The 16,344-nt window shown below is 42.3% G+C and overlaps 1 protein-coding gene across 1 annotated transcript in view; it reads right to left on the minus strand.

The window, feature by feature from the left end:
- The window catches only part of SLC15A1 (solute carrier family 15 member 1), a 58,522-nt gene that overhangs the window by 16,946 nt on the left and 25,232 nt on the right, over positions 1-16,344 (minus strand). The window contains exons 6-15 of the mRNA XM_023252783.2: positions 14,440-14,539; positions 14,173-14,263; positions 11,398-11,481; positions 8,609-8,691; positions 5,264-5,350; positions 4,161-4,250; positions 2,040-2,084; positions 1,847-1,879; positions 1,674-1,762; positions 1,091-1,172 (exon numbers count right to left, since the gene is read on the minus strand). Coding sequence (XP_023108551.2) covers positions 1,091-1,172; positions 1,674-1,762; positions 1,847-1,879; positions 2,040-2,084; positions 4,161-4,250; positions 5,264-5,350; positions 8,609-8,691; positions 11,398-11,481; positions 14,173-14,263; positions 14,440-14,539 — 784 coding nt within the window. The remainder of the gene's footprint in view (positions 1-1,090; positions 1,173-1,673; positions 1,763-1,846; positions 1,880-2,039; positions 2,085-4,160; positions 4,251-5,263; positions 5,351-8,608; positions 8,692-11,397; positions 11,482-14,172; positions 14,264-14,439; positions 14,540-16,344) is intronic.

Raw genomic sequence — 16,344 nt, forward strand, 5'->3', positions numbered from 1 at the left:
TTTACCAAAGAGGGAGATTCTGACACCTGCTACCGCATGGAAGAAGCTTGGGGACATTATGCTTGGTGAAACAAGCCACCCAGCAAAGACCTCTTGGTGTATGAATCCGCTTTGATGAGGTACCAGGAGTGCACGAACTCATAAAGACAGTAAGTGGGATGGTGGTTGCCAGGGGCTGGGGGAGGGGAGATGGGGAGCTGTTTTTAATGGGCACAGAGCTTTAGTGTTGCAAGATGAAAAGCATTCTGGAGATTGATTGCACGACACTGTGAATGTATTTAACATGACTGAACTGTATACTTAGAAATGGTTAAGATGGTGAATTTTTTTAATGTATGTTTTATCACAATTCCAAATTTTAAAAAAATTTAAAAAGAGAGAAGGAGGGAGGGAGGGAGAGATAAAGACAGAAACAGAGAGAGACAGAGAGAGACACACACACAGAGACAGAGGGGAGGAGACAGACCGAGACAGAGAAAGGAGGAGGGGAGAGAGGTGGGAGGGGAGTGTTTACCTCCTGTCTTACACACTATGTAACGCCCGTTTCCGGGGCCTGGTCTCAAACTAACAGCACTAGAAACCTGGTTTAGTGCCACTGTGGGTCCAACAGACTGAGTGTGGACTGGAGTGGGGACTAACATCACTAGAAACTTGAGATTACAGAGGCGTCTTCCCAAAGACAATTTACATATTTTCAAAGTGCTTCTTGTTTGTTGAGTGATGAACTTCTAACCAGACTTCCTAGGAGTTCAGATTGCAAAAAACAAGTTCCATGAACTCCCGCTCCCCTTACATAAACCGTGTCAGTGGAAACTCCCTGTGTCACCGCCATGCATACTTCTCAAGTGAAGCACACCCATCTGACTCTACTGCAGGCTGCCCCCTTCACAGTGACGAGAACCTGTAGTGCGCACTGCCCGAAAAGGACCATTTTGCCCCTGCAACACATCCACATTGTCTCTGGCTCCAGGACAGTCTGTCGGCAGAGACCCTGGCCTCCCCTAATCCCCACAGCCCCGGAGAAAGAAGCCTTCCGAACATTCCACCTGACCCGCAGGAAAAGCCACTGGGGGACCAGAGGGCAACTCACATCAATTTCCACTTGCACAATTGCCGCCACCACGAAAGCCATGGAAGCCAGGAACATTCCAACTGTCATCTTCTTCAAAGAGCTGAGACATAAGTAAGAGTGACTCTCAACCAGCCTCATACACAAGCGAGCTAATGATAACATTCCTTTCCCGTCATCCACCCAAACAAAACTAACCTCCCTGTGAAATACTGTTCGAAAGTGTCTCTTCCTCTCTTATTTCTGATTGAGATGAGGAAGGATATATATAAGGGAGCTTATTTGCATTTTCACATTTAATTTCTAGAAACTATGGCTTAGGCGATACGTTGGATGACAGTTAACATTTCTATCATCTACATATATGAAAGCTTTAATTAGAAGCTTTTCAGGCTGCCTTTTACAGCACTTTTATGTTAAGGGCAAATTTCCAGAAACATTAGCACAGAGACCTCTCATTCAAATATAATTCTTTAAAAACCCCATCATATAGGTGGTGTGGTGGGAGGGGAGACATTCTTTCCAGCTGATGGAGTGCGGTCTATTTGCAAAGCCCTGGGACTGACAGGGCCTCACCCCCACCCCCAACCTGCCGAGAACCTACGTGAAATTGAAGCCACATTTTGCAATCAGAGGATATATCACGGCATCCACAATGGGGACCATGATGACGATCAAGATGGCGTTCACGGTCTGTGGGTGGAGTGGAGAGGAACCGTTAGCTGTTGTCTCAAAGGTACTTTGATCTCAGAAAGCAACTTAAACATCTTCTCCTACCTGCATCTGGTCCGGCTGAATTTCAAGAAGTCCCTGAAAAGAGCAGGGGGGAAAGTCTCACTGATCAGTTCCCAGAGGTGATCAGTTGGGGAGGATGAAGAATGTTGTGACAGGGAAGGGAAAGAGGGTGAAGGGACTAAAACAGAGGAGCGGTGACCAGGGGAGGGAGAATAGCTGGTCGTCCCGAACTTACAATTTTCCCACTCATAGCTGTGGCTTGCAGCGTCCACCTGGAGCCCTAAAAATGAATACGTTCACTGCATCATTTGGGAACATGAGTTTTAAACGTTTTACAAGTCAATGTTGCATCTCTTCCAGAGCAGGAAGGAGGTCTGAAATGTTATGGGATTTAAATGTTATGGGATTTAAACCTCAAGTTTATCTTCCAGCTCCATTGTCACGCTGGGTAAAACCAAACAACTTGCATTTCTGCACAGGTTAACACAACATATAGTTCTCAACCCCAGGGAAGAATCTAGAAAGCGCTCTTCTGAGAGACGGCCATCCTTAGGAAATACAAAGACACAGGCTGAGGCCTGTTGGAAAGCATGGCATCACCTTACAAGGTGGAGGCAGCTACGTACACGTGAGATATTCTACATTCACTGGCATCACAGTTTCAAGAACATCTTTTTTTTTTTTTAAGTTTATTTATTTTGGGAGATAGAGGGAAAGTGAGCATGAGTGGGTGAGGGGGAGAGAGAGAGAGAGAGAACCCCAAGCAAGCTCTGCATTGTCAGTGCAGAGCCCAATGTGGGGCTCAATTCCACAAACCACAATATCATGACCTGAGCAGAAACCAAGAGTGGGACACTTAACTGACTGAGCCACCAGGTGCTCCAAGAATATCATTATTGTTAAGAGCCGTGTTTGACAGTCTAGGCTGTCCTGAAGTAGAAATCCACCAATAGAGTGATGGTTCAGGGGCGCCTGGGTGGCTCAGTTGGTTAGGGATCCAACTCTTGATTTTGGCTCAGGTCATGATCTCATGGTTTGTGTGATCGAGCCCCACCTTGGGCTCCATGCTGATGGTGCAGAGCCTGCTTGGGATTCTCTCTCTCCCTCTCTCTCTCTGCCCCTTCCCCTTGCCCTCCCCATCAAAATAAATAAATAAACATTTTTAAAAAGACTGACGGATTTAACCCTGCAGCCTAGTTACATTCAACTTATTTTATATAAAGAGGATTCAGGACTGTATGCAGGTACATGTGATTATTTCCATGGAGGACTGAACACATAAAGTTTTCAATCTGTCAACTCCGTTTAGAAGGCATTATGGAAAGTCAAGAAGTACACCACTGCTTGAGCTCTTAAGAGATGTCAGGCACGGATCACTTTATGCACGGTCTCTAATTTGATCCGCACAGCCTTGCCATGGGCGATTACCCTTCCAGGAGCATTACAGAATCTGCCCCCCGCCCCAGTCATACAGCTAGAAGGTGATGAGTGTGCTTCTAGAGCAAATCTGATTCCTATTTAGCTGGTTCCTATTCAACACGCAAAACTGCCTCCCTGTGCTTAAGATGCTGGTCTAAATCCCAGATTTACAACTAAGGAGATTAATGTGTTCACTCAAAATTTTTCCAAGAGTTGTTTTGTCCTTCTAATAACCTTTCCTGTACAATAAAAGGACCTGCGTTTATAATTTTTTTTAAAGCTGCAGTTTCTAGAAGAAACACTATCTCATTACTCTGGCAACCGAGTATTCACGCATTGAGTTGTTTAACCCAAATCTGAAAACTTCCTAGGCACACGTCTTCCGGTTGCGGGAGCAAGAGGAGGGTGACAAGGCACTGATCTGGGTTTGAGTTCTTTGCTCTGGTCGGAATGACTTAGGTAGTCATTTCACATCTTTGGATGGTACTTCTAGCTCAAGCATTCTATTTTAGAGCAGAAGGTATCAAGGCCTTTTTCAGCTTAAATGTTCTGTGGATCCCATAAAAGGCAATACTGTATGTACATCCTCTGAGCACACTGTATCAGTAGAAAAGCTCTTTATTCTTGGTTTCACTGGTAAGAATTCTAGATACTTTGATTAAGTCTTTCCCAAGGCTCTGTAAGCTGACCACACCTGATTTTCTTCATTGTTTTGCAACAGAAATGTGGATAGAACCATTTAGAGTTGTGGTGTTGTTTTTTTTTTTTTTAAAGAAACTCAGCGTGATCTAACACTTAGTAAATAAACGAAGTATAAAAAAGAAACTGGAAGAAAACGTTTTTAGAAGCTAAATACTAAGTACTGCCCCATCCGTGGTAGTGCTCAAGGAATTTTGCTAAATAAAGATGTAAAGAAACACACACAGCTTTACATTACCTGCTGGTCAAACAAGGCCCAGAACATTGGGAGCGGGATATACAGGAACATCACCCTCGTAACCATCTTAATTTGAGAGATGAGCCGCTCCTGTGGATGAAATGGGGAAGGATGAATCAGTGTCATTCACAGCTGTCAGCAGTGTTGTTTCAGTATAGACACGTGCAACCAGAGACAAGCCGGGAGGTGACTAATTGTTCCAAAGAACGCTCCCGCAAATTTTTTTAGAAAACCCAGAATTCCTCAGCTATTCAAAATGAGTGCGAATGTCAGTTTAAAAGGCATCTTACGGGGCGTCTGGGTGGCTTGGTTGGTTAAGCGTCCGACTTCGGCTCAGGTCATGATCTCACGGTCCGTGAGTTCGAGCCCCGCGTCAGTCTCTGTGCTGACAGCTCAGAGCCTGGAGCCTGTTTCCGATTCTGTGTCTCCCTCTCTCTCTCTGCCCCTCCCCTGTTCATGCTCTGTCTCTCTCTGTCTCAAAGGTGAATAAATTTAAAAAATAAAATAAAATAAAATAAAAGGCATCTTACTAGGGGCACCTGGGTGGCTCAGTCGGATAAGCGTCCAACTAGACTTCAGCTCAGGTCATGATCTCACAGTTCATGAGTTCGAGCCCCGCATCCATGCGCTGACAGCATGGAGCCTGCTTGGGATTCTGTCTTCCTCTCTCTGTGCCCCTCCCCCGCTTGCTCTCTATCTCTCTCTCAAAATACATAAAAATAAACTATAAACTAAGTAAATAAAAGGCATATTACTAGAATTTAAATGTAATTCCAATAAATGTAACCCTCATCACCACTGTTCACTGATTCTTCTGTTTTCACACTGGTTACGTGACCACAATCACGCATAATTAATGACCGATTCTACCAAATGAAAACCTATGAAAAGATAATGTTGTTTGCAGCTATACCCACCGTTTATCAAGCTCTTCTCGACATTAACACACATTCTTGCATAGTCTTGTTCAAAACACTAGTCAGGTTTACAAGGATACAACTGATAATTTTGTCCACGTGGCCTTAATCATACGAACCGCCACTGTGGCTGTCCCCGTGCTGGAGGAAGACCCCAAGAAAACTGCAGCGATAGCGGTCACTCACATCATATTTCTCTTTAGCCCAGTCCAGCCAGTGCTCCCTCTTGGGAAACTCCTTACTCCGATGCTTAAACCTATTTTTGAGGGCAAACTGAAGGAAGAAAGAAAAATCACATTTCAAAACAGAACCGATTACTTTATGAGGGAAACACATTTCAATGCAACTGCCTTTAATGGAAAGCTGTGTTTGTGAGAGAAGCAACGTATATATCGTATAAACTCGTGTAATGATGATGCTAAAAGAACCTGCATTTATTCCTAATCTCTTTCTAACTATGAGCCTTTGAGTGGGGTAAACAAAGCCATATTCTTACTACTTGACTCTCTGGGCCCTCTAGAGAGGAGCATTCAAGAGAAATATAATGTATGCCATTTGTGAGTTCGGTTTTCTGCTGGCCATAGTACAAAGTAACAGGGATCTAAGTCAATCAGAGAAAGACAAACACCATATGATTTTGCTCATCTGTGGAATTTAAGAACAAAACAGATGAACATATGGGGGGGGGAGAGGGAAACAAACCAGGAGAGACTCTTTTTTTTTAATTTTCTTTTTAATGTTTATTTATTTTTGAGACAGAGAGAGTCAGAGCATGAGTAGGGGAGGGGCAGAGACAGAGGGAGACACAGAATCCGACGCAAGCTCCAGGTTCTGAGCTGTCATCACAGAGCCTGACGCGGGGCTCGAACTCACAAACCCTGAGATCATGACCTGAGCTGAAGTCAGACACTCAACCGACTGAGCCACCCAGGCGCCCCTGGAGAGACTCCTAAAGATAGAGAACAAACTGAGGGTTGTTGGAGGGGAGGTGGGCAGGGAGGTGGGCTAAATGGTAATGGGTAGTAAGGGTATTGTGATGAGCACTGGGTGTTGTATGTAAGATACGAATCACCAAATCCTATTCTGGAAACCCAGATTGCACTGTATGTTAACTAACTAGAATTTAAATAAAAATTTGAAAAAAAAAAATAACAGGGATACACCTGAAACTAATATAACACTATGTTAACTGTACTAGAATTAAAATAAAAAAGATATATATAAATGTAAAAAAAAAGTAACAGGGAAACAGGTAAAATTCATTTCAAATATGTTATATGTTATTTAATCCAATAAATCCAAAAGATCTTACATATGATCTTAATATGTAATAATAACATTAATATTAAATCAATAATTATTTAAACAATTATTAATAAATTCATAATATTAAATATTACAATCGATGAGAATTTCTATATTTCTTTTTTCATACCAAGTCTTCAAAACCCAGGGCATATTTTATACTTACAGAACATGATCAATTTTTATCAAAACTATTTGATTTATATTTACTTTTCATAAATTTATGTTTGAAAAACTAAATTTATATACCTAAGTTGTTCCAAATATACTTAAAAGTTTTCCACTCACTGAACTGAGTATCAGTTTTAAAGTGTAAGAGTGAAAGTAATAATAATAAAATAAATTTTTTAAAATATTTTTTTTTTAAGTAATACACCCAACATGGGGCTCAAACTTACAACCCTGAGTCCAAGAGTCGCATGCTGCACAGACTGAGCCAGCCAGGTGTCCCATTAAAATTTAAGAGTGAAGGAGCACCTGGGTGGCTCGGTCGGTTAAGCGTTTGACTTCGGCTCAGGTCGTGATCTTGTGGTCCGTGGGTTCAAGCCCCGCATTGGGCTCTGTGCTGACAGCTCAGAGCCTGGAGTCTGCTTCGGATTCTGTGTCTCCCTCTCTCTCTGCCCCTACCCCACTTGCACTCTTCAAAAATAAACATTAAAAAAAAAAGTGAGAACTCACAGTATAATATAGCAATATATAGGAAATTGTGTAATTTAAATTAATTTGAATGAAATCTAATTTAAAATTCTGTTCCGAGTTGCACATGACACATTTCAAATGTTTGAGAGCCACATGCGGCTAGTGGCTATCATGCTGGATAGTATAGATAGACAATAACATTTATTTCCTGCCTTTATTTTTTTAAATTAATTTATTATTATTAAAAAAATTTTAATGTTTATTTATTTTTGAGAGAGAGAGAGACAGAATGCTAGTGGGGAAGGGGCAGAAAGAGAAGGAGACACAGAATCTGAAGCAGGCTCTAGGCTCTGAGCTGTCAGCGCAGAGCCTGATGTGGGGCTCAAACTCACGAGCCTTGAGATTATGACCTGATCTGAATTCAGATGCTTAGCCGACTGAGCCACCCAGGCACCCCTTTCCTACCTTTAAATGTGCCTGTATGCATGTACATCACGTTGATGCACATGGAAGAAACCATATTCTGCATGTTCCTGTCACCAAATTGTCTTTGGAAACAAGACTTCCGATGGCTGCATAGCATGGCTGCATGTACTAGAAGTTAAGCACTGTTCTCTTGCAATTTTGTGTTATAAAGTTTTGCTGTTATAAATATTACATTGATAATCTTCTACGTGAATCTGTGTTCATTGTGTGTTCATTTTATTTATTTATTTATATATTTTTTTCAACTTTTTAAATTTATTTTTGGGACAGAGAGAGACAGAGCATGAACGGGGGAGGGGCAGAGAGAGAGGGAGACACAGAATCGGAAACAGGCTCCAGGCTCTGAGCCATCAGCCCAGAGCCTGACGCGGGGCTTGAACTCACGGACCGCGAGATCGTGACCTGGCTGAAGTCGGACGCTTAACCGACTGCGCCACCCAGGCGCCCCTGTGTGTTCATTTTAAAAAGTGATTTTCTTAGTCTTAATTCTGAAAGTAGTATTACTGACACTCCAGACCCTTGAGATGCAGCATCAAACCACGCCTCTCCACTTCCGTTTCACTCTTCCTGACCCGCATCAGCCATGGTTAGCCAGTGTGATAGCTGAACAGTCACTCTGCTTTGCCTTTCTTTGACTACCGATCTAATTCGAAAGTTCAAGAGCCATTTCTATCCCTCCCTTTTTGAGTTCAGTTTGTGTCCTTTTCCATTTGGTCAGTTTTATAAGAAACTTTAATTACCAAAATAGTTAAGAACATTAAGAAAATGTTTAAAGAGAAGTCAATGTTGGGGCACCTGGGTGGCTCAGTCGACTAAGTGTCTGACTCCTGGTATTGGCTCAGGTCATGATCTCACAGTTCGTGAGTTTGAGCCCCACGTCAGGCTCTGTACTGACAGTGAGGAGCCTGCTTGGGAAGCTCTCTTTCCCTCTCTCTGCCCCTCCCCGCTCATGCTCTCTCTCTGTTTCTCTCTCTCTCTCAAAATAAATAAACTTAAAAAAATAAAGAAAAGTCAATGCTTCATTGCATTTTAATTTGAAGGAGGTAGAAGGTTCTGGGATGACTAAATATCACTGACAGAGAAAGCTACTGAAATACTTACACCAATGCACTTGACAACTTTAGCCATGACATTACCCTGGGGCTGAAACTTCTTGTACATTCCACTGCCAATGACGAACACAACTGGGAAGGCAAAAGAAGACATTAACAAGGCGTTTGACAGAACTACCTGTGACCTAGAAGATGTGCTTTTATTTGAGTTACAACCTTGTTTTGGAAATACTGGGATTACTCACAGAATGGGCTTGCCTTCCTATGTCCCAGTTTGGAAAGTGCTTTTGATCCTAATAATCACAGAAGCTTTGAGCGGTGGTATATTTGTGCTGTCATATACAAACATTGGAGCCTATTACTGTCCACTTCCCACATTTTGGGGTGGCTCACAGACGCTCCATACGGCTATTTAAGTGCAAGTTTTATTCTTAAGCATAGGGAGACAAAGGAGTAAGTGCTTTCACGTAACAGATCAGCGCATAATTCTATAAAGACAAAAAACAGCTTTAATTTTTTGATTGCAATGGCAGAAGAGTTTCTTCTTTTTTTTTTTTTTTTAAATTTTTTTAACGTTTATTTATTTTTGAGACAGAGAGAGACAAAGCATGAACGGGGGAGGGTCAGAGAGAGGGAGATACAGAATCTGAAACAGGCTCCAGGCTCTGAGCTGTCAGCACAGAGCCCGACGCGGGGCTCGAACTCACGGACCGCGAGATCATGACCTGAGCCCAAGTCAGCCGCTTAACCGACTGAGCCACCCAGGCGCCCCGAGTTTCTTCTTTTTTAATAAATCTTCAGAAAAAGGAAGAAACTAGTTTGTTAAAACCTTACTTAATCATGTGTGGCAGAGTTCATTCCGTGTTCACGGTACAGAAAAACAGTGGTGAATTTTTGCATCTGCGGCTACAGTTTTACAAGGTTAAAGCACTTTTACAATAAGGCAATTCTTCCATGGATCTTCCTAGAAAAGGCATATTGTGAAAATAGAAAAAGCATTCCTTCAGGAGACTCTGGAAACCCAGTACCGTATGAGGATTTCTGATTGTCCAATACCACAGTTTAATCATTTAAAAGCACCGATGGGTTGATGGAATGCCACTTAATTTCCTCAATTTAAAAGGGCCTGAGATTTTGAGAAGTGCTACCTCTGAAAGCATATGTCCAAGTATGTGCCTGTGTTATAGGTGTTCTTTATGGTTGAATAAAGAGAAATATACTTGAATCCTCACCCGATGTCAGTCTTCCTTAATCCAGAGATGGCAGAGATACCCATAGATGGAGTCTACTCTGTTTTACCAACGAATATTTTAATCTTTAAGCTTCTGATTAACTTAAGCCTAATTCAAGCACAAGATTGCTGCTGAAAGAAACTTCAAGAGACAGCATTGATGCATAGGATTTGGCCTATTCTCAATTCTTCCATTCGAGAAACATTGTATGATGTAAGAATGACCCATGCAAACTAAATGACAATTTACCTAATGCCAACTGACTACAGCGTCTGGCCTCGAACAACAGCTTTTGAGATCCTTTTTAATCTCCTTACGCAGAATCGGACAGGAGTAGGTATATACGGACTTTTTAGGGGAGTGTGGCGGTATTTAAACAATTATGGAAGGAAATGGACACAGAAAAAAAGGGAAAATACTGAATTCTGGCTTGGATATAAGGGTGAAGCTAATTTGCTACAAGCTGAACAAACAGGGTTAAGAGGGGGCATAATTGACTCTATGAAGACCTGAAAAAAAGTCAGAGAAAGTAACAGTGCCAGCACTTTCTCATTTGAGTGGGAAGCTGCAAAGGCCTGAGACGCGTATTGGGCTCTGTTTCCTGCTTGTACTACCGTTACAGGTTGAATCGTGTCCCCGACCCCCACCACCCCCCGCCCCCAGAAGATGCTGAAGTCCTTACCCCCAGTACCTCAGAATGTGACCTCATTTGGAAATACAGCCTTTGCAGAAGATCGAGTTAAGATGAGGTCATTCAGGTGGCTCCTACTCCAATATGACTGGTGGCCTTACAAAAAAGCGCAAATTTGGACACAGATGTGCACACAGGGGAAGGCCACAGGCAGACTGGCATTGTGCTGCATCAGGCCAGGGAACTACCAGAGGTAGAAGAGAGGCCTGGAAGAGATCCCTCTCAGTAACTTCAGAGGGAGCAGGGCCCTCTCGCCATGTTGATTTTGGATTCCCAACCTCCAGAGCTGTGAGATGATAAATAAATTTCTAATGAAGCCACCCAATCTGTAGTGTTTTGTCACGGTAGTCCCAGGAAACGAAGACACCTGCCGTCTTTCAATGTAGACTATCCTAGGGCGAAAACTGTCCATACTTCCTAAAAAGCCAGGGCCAAGAACTAATGTGTGAATGAATGTATCTAATAGACACATATATTCCTCCCAACGGGAAGATACTCTGGCAGAACCATTTCGAGATGATGTATTATGGAAATCTGGATGTTCACTGGAAGTATTTAAACGCTAACTGGACCAGGTCTTGAGGCAAGCTGGAGACGAGGACACGCTGATAAGAGCAAAAGCGTTCGGTCATGGGGTCATCTAGTCTAATAGATTCTGTCACTTTTCACCTTAAATCTGCCTAAATAGTGTCAAACTTTTCAGAGCCCAGCTCAGTTGTTCCCATTTCCTGTAAACTCTTTTTTGATCTTATTTCCTCTGAAGTAATATGCCAACTCTACTTTGTTTGAATGTTCAGAGCACGGGAATTATTATTACAATTTATTCCATGAAGTTTTAAAAAATTGGTCACAATAATTAATGTGAGGGTCTGACCTGATCATAGGATTGTACTAATTCAACTGATTTCTACTTACTCAGAGCTACAGCCATGAGAGCAGCAGGGACCCCAAATGCCAGTGGGTAGCAAGCTTGTTTACTGTGAATTCCACATTGTTGAACTGGGGAGAAATTATAAGATTAAAAATTCATTATAGCATTTTTTTATAATCTTATTTTTTAATGTTTATTTATTTTTGAGACAGAGAGAAAGAGCATGAGCAGGGGAGGGGCAGAGAGAGAAGGAGACACAGAATCTGAAGCAGGCTCCGGGCTCTAAGCTGTCAGTACAGAGCCTGATGTAGGATTCAAACTCATAAACTGTGAGATCATGACCTGAGCAGAACTTGGATGCTTAACCAACTGAACTACCCAGGTGCCCCTCATTATGGCATTTTTTTATGCTCATATATGGTTATCATTTTTAAAAAAATCCCTAACTGGTTATTACATATTGTTTTTACTTGATGTTCTAGACTTATCCATTTGCTTTATTGATTTCATTGCCTGCTGAGCCCAGCAGCTTTGTAGTAGAAAGAGCAAGAGACGAACATAGGTTCTAATCTTAGCCCCTAAATAGATGTCTGACACTGGCCAAGCCAAAATCAGTGCGAATCCTTATATGGATTTTCTTGGTGGGAGAGATAAAAGTGACCTGGATCCAATAACTTGAAGACAGGGGACCCAGTAAATAAAATCAAAAGTACCCTGGAAAATCAAGAGTGTGTGTTCCTGAATTCATGCTATTTAAAAAACAATTAGATGGCCCAGGGCAGGGGTCAACAAAGTTTTCTGTGAAGAGCTGGAAGTAAATATTCTAGGCTTTGTGGACCATTCAGTCTCTGTCGCAACTACTTGACCTTGACTTTGTAAGGTGAAAGCAGTCATGGACAATAGACAAATTGATGGTCTTGTCCAGATTTCTGGATTTGGCCCATCAGCCATAGTTTTCTAACCTCTGACTGCACATCCATTCTAGCTCTGAAATCCTAGGATTGGTGAGGAAAAAAAATTAAGACTCTGGAAGGAGAAGTAGAGATTATTGGACATTCCTTCTTTTTCTTTTTTTTAAAAAATGTTTATTTATTTATTTTGAGAGAGAGCATGAGCACGAGTGGGGGAGGAGCAGAGAGAGAGGGAGGGAGAAAATCCCAAGCAGGCTCCGTGCTCAGCCTGACATGGGACTCGATCTCGTGACCATGAGATCACGATCTGAGCTAATATCAAGAGTTGGACACTTAACCGACTGAGCCACCCAGGGTCCCCTAGAAATTCTTTCAATGAAATGGAGCCTCCAGGAATAATCTGATCCGAAAGGGGTTTGACTTGGTCTTTGACTGACTAACCGCTTCACAATTCGGCAGAGAAAGAAGTTAACTCGTAGAAAATTGATAGTCACGCAAATGTTTCCTGTTCATAGCTGTCCAAATGATTCTGTTCGTGGCAATGCAAACTCACTCTTCCCTCTGGGAAGAGCGTACATCTCTGTTGTTCAAATCCTTATTGGAGCTGATTGTAGCAGTGTTCCTCCAGTTTCTTCACTAATTAATCAGTCATATAAAATCTCAGCACACGCTCATTTTATATTTGTGTGAGAGCTAGGATTTTACCTTTAAAATTATCCTTTAACACATTCTGTAATTTAAACGTGCATAAGTACATATTCTACTAGAAGCTGGAAGTGGGGGAGGTGAGGGAACATAATGAAAGAATAAAGTATCTTTATTATTATTTTTTTAAGTAGGCTCCATGCCCAATGTGGGGCTTGAACTCACAACCCTGAGGTCAAAAGTCAGATGTTCTATGGACTGAGCCAGCCAGGTGCCCCAAAGCTATTAAATGTTTGTACAAAACAAGTTGGAATGGGATTTAAGGGTCATCTTCAAACTACTACTCCAGACAGAAATACATAAATCCCCACAAAATACTTTCTTTCATCATTGGATCTGATTTGCAGTGTGGACACCACAGGGTTGTTTTGGTCTAATCTGTCCCCGGATAGTCCCTTCAGGTGGGAAATTCACAGACTCTCAGTGGAGTGTCAGCAAACACAAATATCTGAGCGCTCTTGACAGTTGCTGTCTCCTTCTCCTTCCCGGGCAGTTCTTTTAGAAATAGCTAAGGGGTACCTGGGTGCTCAGTCGATTAAACATCCAACTTCCGCTCAGGTCATGATCTCACGGTTTGTGGGTTTGAGCCCCGCATCGGGTCCTGTGCTGACAGCTCAGAGACTGGAGCCTGCTTCGGATTCTGTGTCTCCCTGTCTCTCTGTCCCGCCCCTGCTTTCTCTTTCTCTCTCTCTCTCTCTCTCTCTCTCTCTCTCTCTCTCTCAAAACTAAATAAACATTTAAAAAATTAAAAAAAAAAACCCAACAAGAAATAGTTGAGATGAGAGGAAGGAGAAGAATAAAATGTTACCACTAAATTCTTCCTAACTCACTGCATATCGCTGGGGAGCACAAATTTGTGCCCAAAGGCACAAATGCCAAGTACGACCCATCCAGGTCTGGTTGCCAAACAGCACCTCTTTCTTGCCTTCTCTCTTACCGTGAATAAAGACTTTGCATTAATAAAAACTTAGAAAAAATGATTGCCATGCTAGGGGTGTTTTAGATTCTTCAGTGGTCTTTGGGATAAGGGAGTCAAATAGGATTAGAGACAACATGAAGCTCATTTTCTGGATTTCGAAGTATCCGACAGCAGAAGCGTAATGGGAGAAAAGAGGGACAAAACGAACAAACAACACAAGGACTTAAACTTGCCACCTGACTTTCTCCCCATAATTCAAAAAAAGAAAACCGGATATGTCTTACCTCTGAGCATGGGAGTGATGATAGTAGAAAGCAAGCTTCCAGCATTAATGGCCAAATAAAAGATGGAAAAGAATCGGTTTCTTTGTTTTTCCTGTAATTAAAAGGATAAGGTTACAACATGACTTTGGTTATATATCAACTGATCAAATGTGGCTGATGATCGGTCCTTGAAAAGAATCAAATGGAGAACAGACTTGGTGTCTGTGGAATAATTCCTGGATGTTTATATTTGTTTTATGTAGTTTCTGTGAAGGCACATGATCTCACCTGGCCCTCTTCGAACTGGTCTCCACCAAACGCAGACACACAGGGCTTTATTCCTCCGGTTCCCAGAGCTATCAGGGCCAGGCCAATCATGGACAGTGCCCTAGGGAAAGGAGAGGGGATATTGCAGAAATGTGAGATTCTTCAAAGCAGGAGTCTCTCTGTCCTCTAATTTCCCTCAGAGGACCAGGGACAGTGGTTCTATTTGGGTTCCTGGGCCCAATTTCCAATGTAGGGAGGGGAATCCCCATACTAACAATAAAAATTCATGGCCACCAGCTGGGTGTCCTACAATTCAAAGCAATTCTGACACTCTCTACCCGGAGACAGTATCAGATTCCACAGCTCATACGACCCAGCAACAGCACTGCTGGGAATTTATCCAAGGGATACAGGAGTCCTGATGCATAGGGACACATGTACCCCAATGTTTATAGCAGTGCTTTCAACAACAGCCAAATCATGGAAAGAGCCCAAATGTCCATCAAATGATGACTGGATAAAGATGTGGTACATATATACAATGGAGTACTACTGAGCAATGAAAAAGAATGAAGTCTGCAACTACATGGATGGAACTGGAGGGCATCATGCTGAGTGAAATACGTCATTCAGAGAAAGACAGATATCATGTTTTCACTCATATGTGGAAGTTGAGAAACTTCATGGAAGACCATGGGGGAAGGGAAAGAAAAAAAAACATATGGTTACAGAGAGGGAGGAAACCCATAAGAGACTTTTAAAAACAGAACAAACTGAGGGTGAAAGAGAGTGAAATGGGTGATGGGCATCGAAGGTGGCACTTGTTGGGATGAGCACTGGGTGTTTTATGTAAGTGATGTATCATGGGAATCTACTCCTGAGGCCAAGAGCACACTGTACACACTGTATGTTAGCTAACTTGACAAAAAATAATACTAAAAAAAATAATTTAAAAAAAATTCCACAGGTTAAGGGCTCAGTCCTATAAGACTGCCTTCCCCCCGACTTCAGGCACCACAGGCAAGCCTAGGTTGTCACCTGTGCTTCTGACTGATGAGCTACAAATTGGAAGTTCCAAAGACCATCTCCTTGAACTTCAGATACAAGTCACAATCCCAGGTTGTTGCCTGTATTTCTGACCTACTGACTATAAATCAGTATAAACGACCTCCTTGTAGGGTTCAATTAACTTGCTGGAGCTGCTCACAGACCTCAGGAAACACTTTACTTACTAGATCACCAATTTATCATAAAAGGATATAACTTGGGAGCACTCAAGTGGAAGAAATGCACAGGACAAAATAGGTGGGAAGGGGCACGGAGCTCCCACGCCCTCTCCAGGGTGCCTCTGTCCCCGTACCTCCCTGTGCCTACCAACCTGGAAGCTCTTCCAACCCTGTCTTTTGGGTTTTTATGGAGGCTTCCTTACATAGGCATGGTTGATTAAATCATTGGCCGCTGGATATTAACTCAATCTCCAGGCCCTCTCCCCCTCCCTGGAGGTCAGGGGGTGGGAATGAAAGTTCCAACTCTCTAGTCACATGATTGGTTCTTTTGGCAACCAGGCTCCATCCTTAGCCAGCTCCCCAAAGTCACCTCATCAACATAACAAGAGATAGTTCACCACTCTCATCACTTAGGGAATTCCAAGGGTTTTAGGAGCTCTGTTCCCAAAACAGGGAAGATTGAATATGTATTTCTTATTATAAATCACAATCTCACAGTAGTTAAACACAGAGAAGGGACTCAACCTGTTTGAGAAGATAATTCACAGGAATACAGTCTTGATAGCAGAATGAAATTTGAATTCATGGGCCTTAACATTACTACCATAATCTACTATCTTTTGATCCTCTCAAGAGATGCAGAGAAAGCATTTGACAAAATACAGCATCCTTTCTTGATAAAAACCCAAGATCATAAAAG

Source organism: Felis catus, chromosome A1 (genome assembly GCF_018350175.1).
Source record: "Felis catus isolate Fca126 chromosome A1, F.catus_Fca126_mat1.0, whole genome shotgun sequence".
NCBI classification, from domain to species: domain Eukaryota; kingdom Metazoa; phylum Chordata; class Mammalia; order Carnivora; family Felidae; genus Felis; species Felis catus.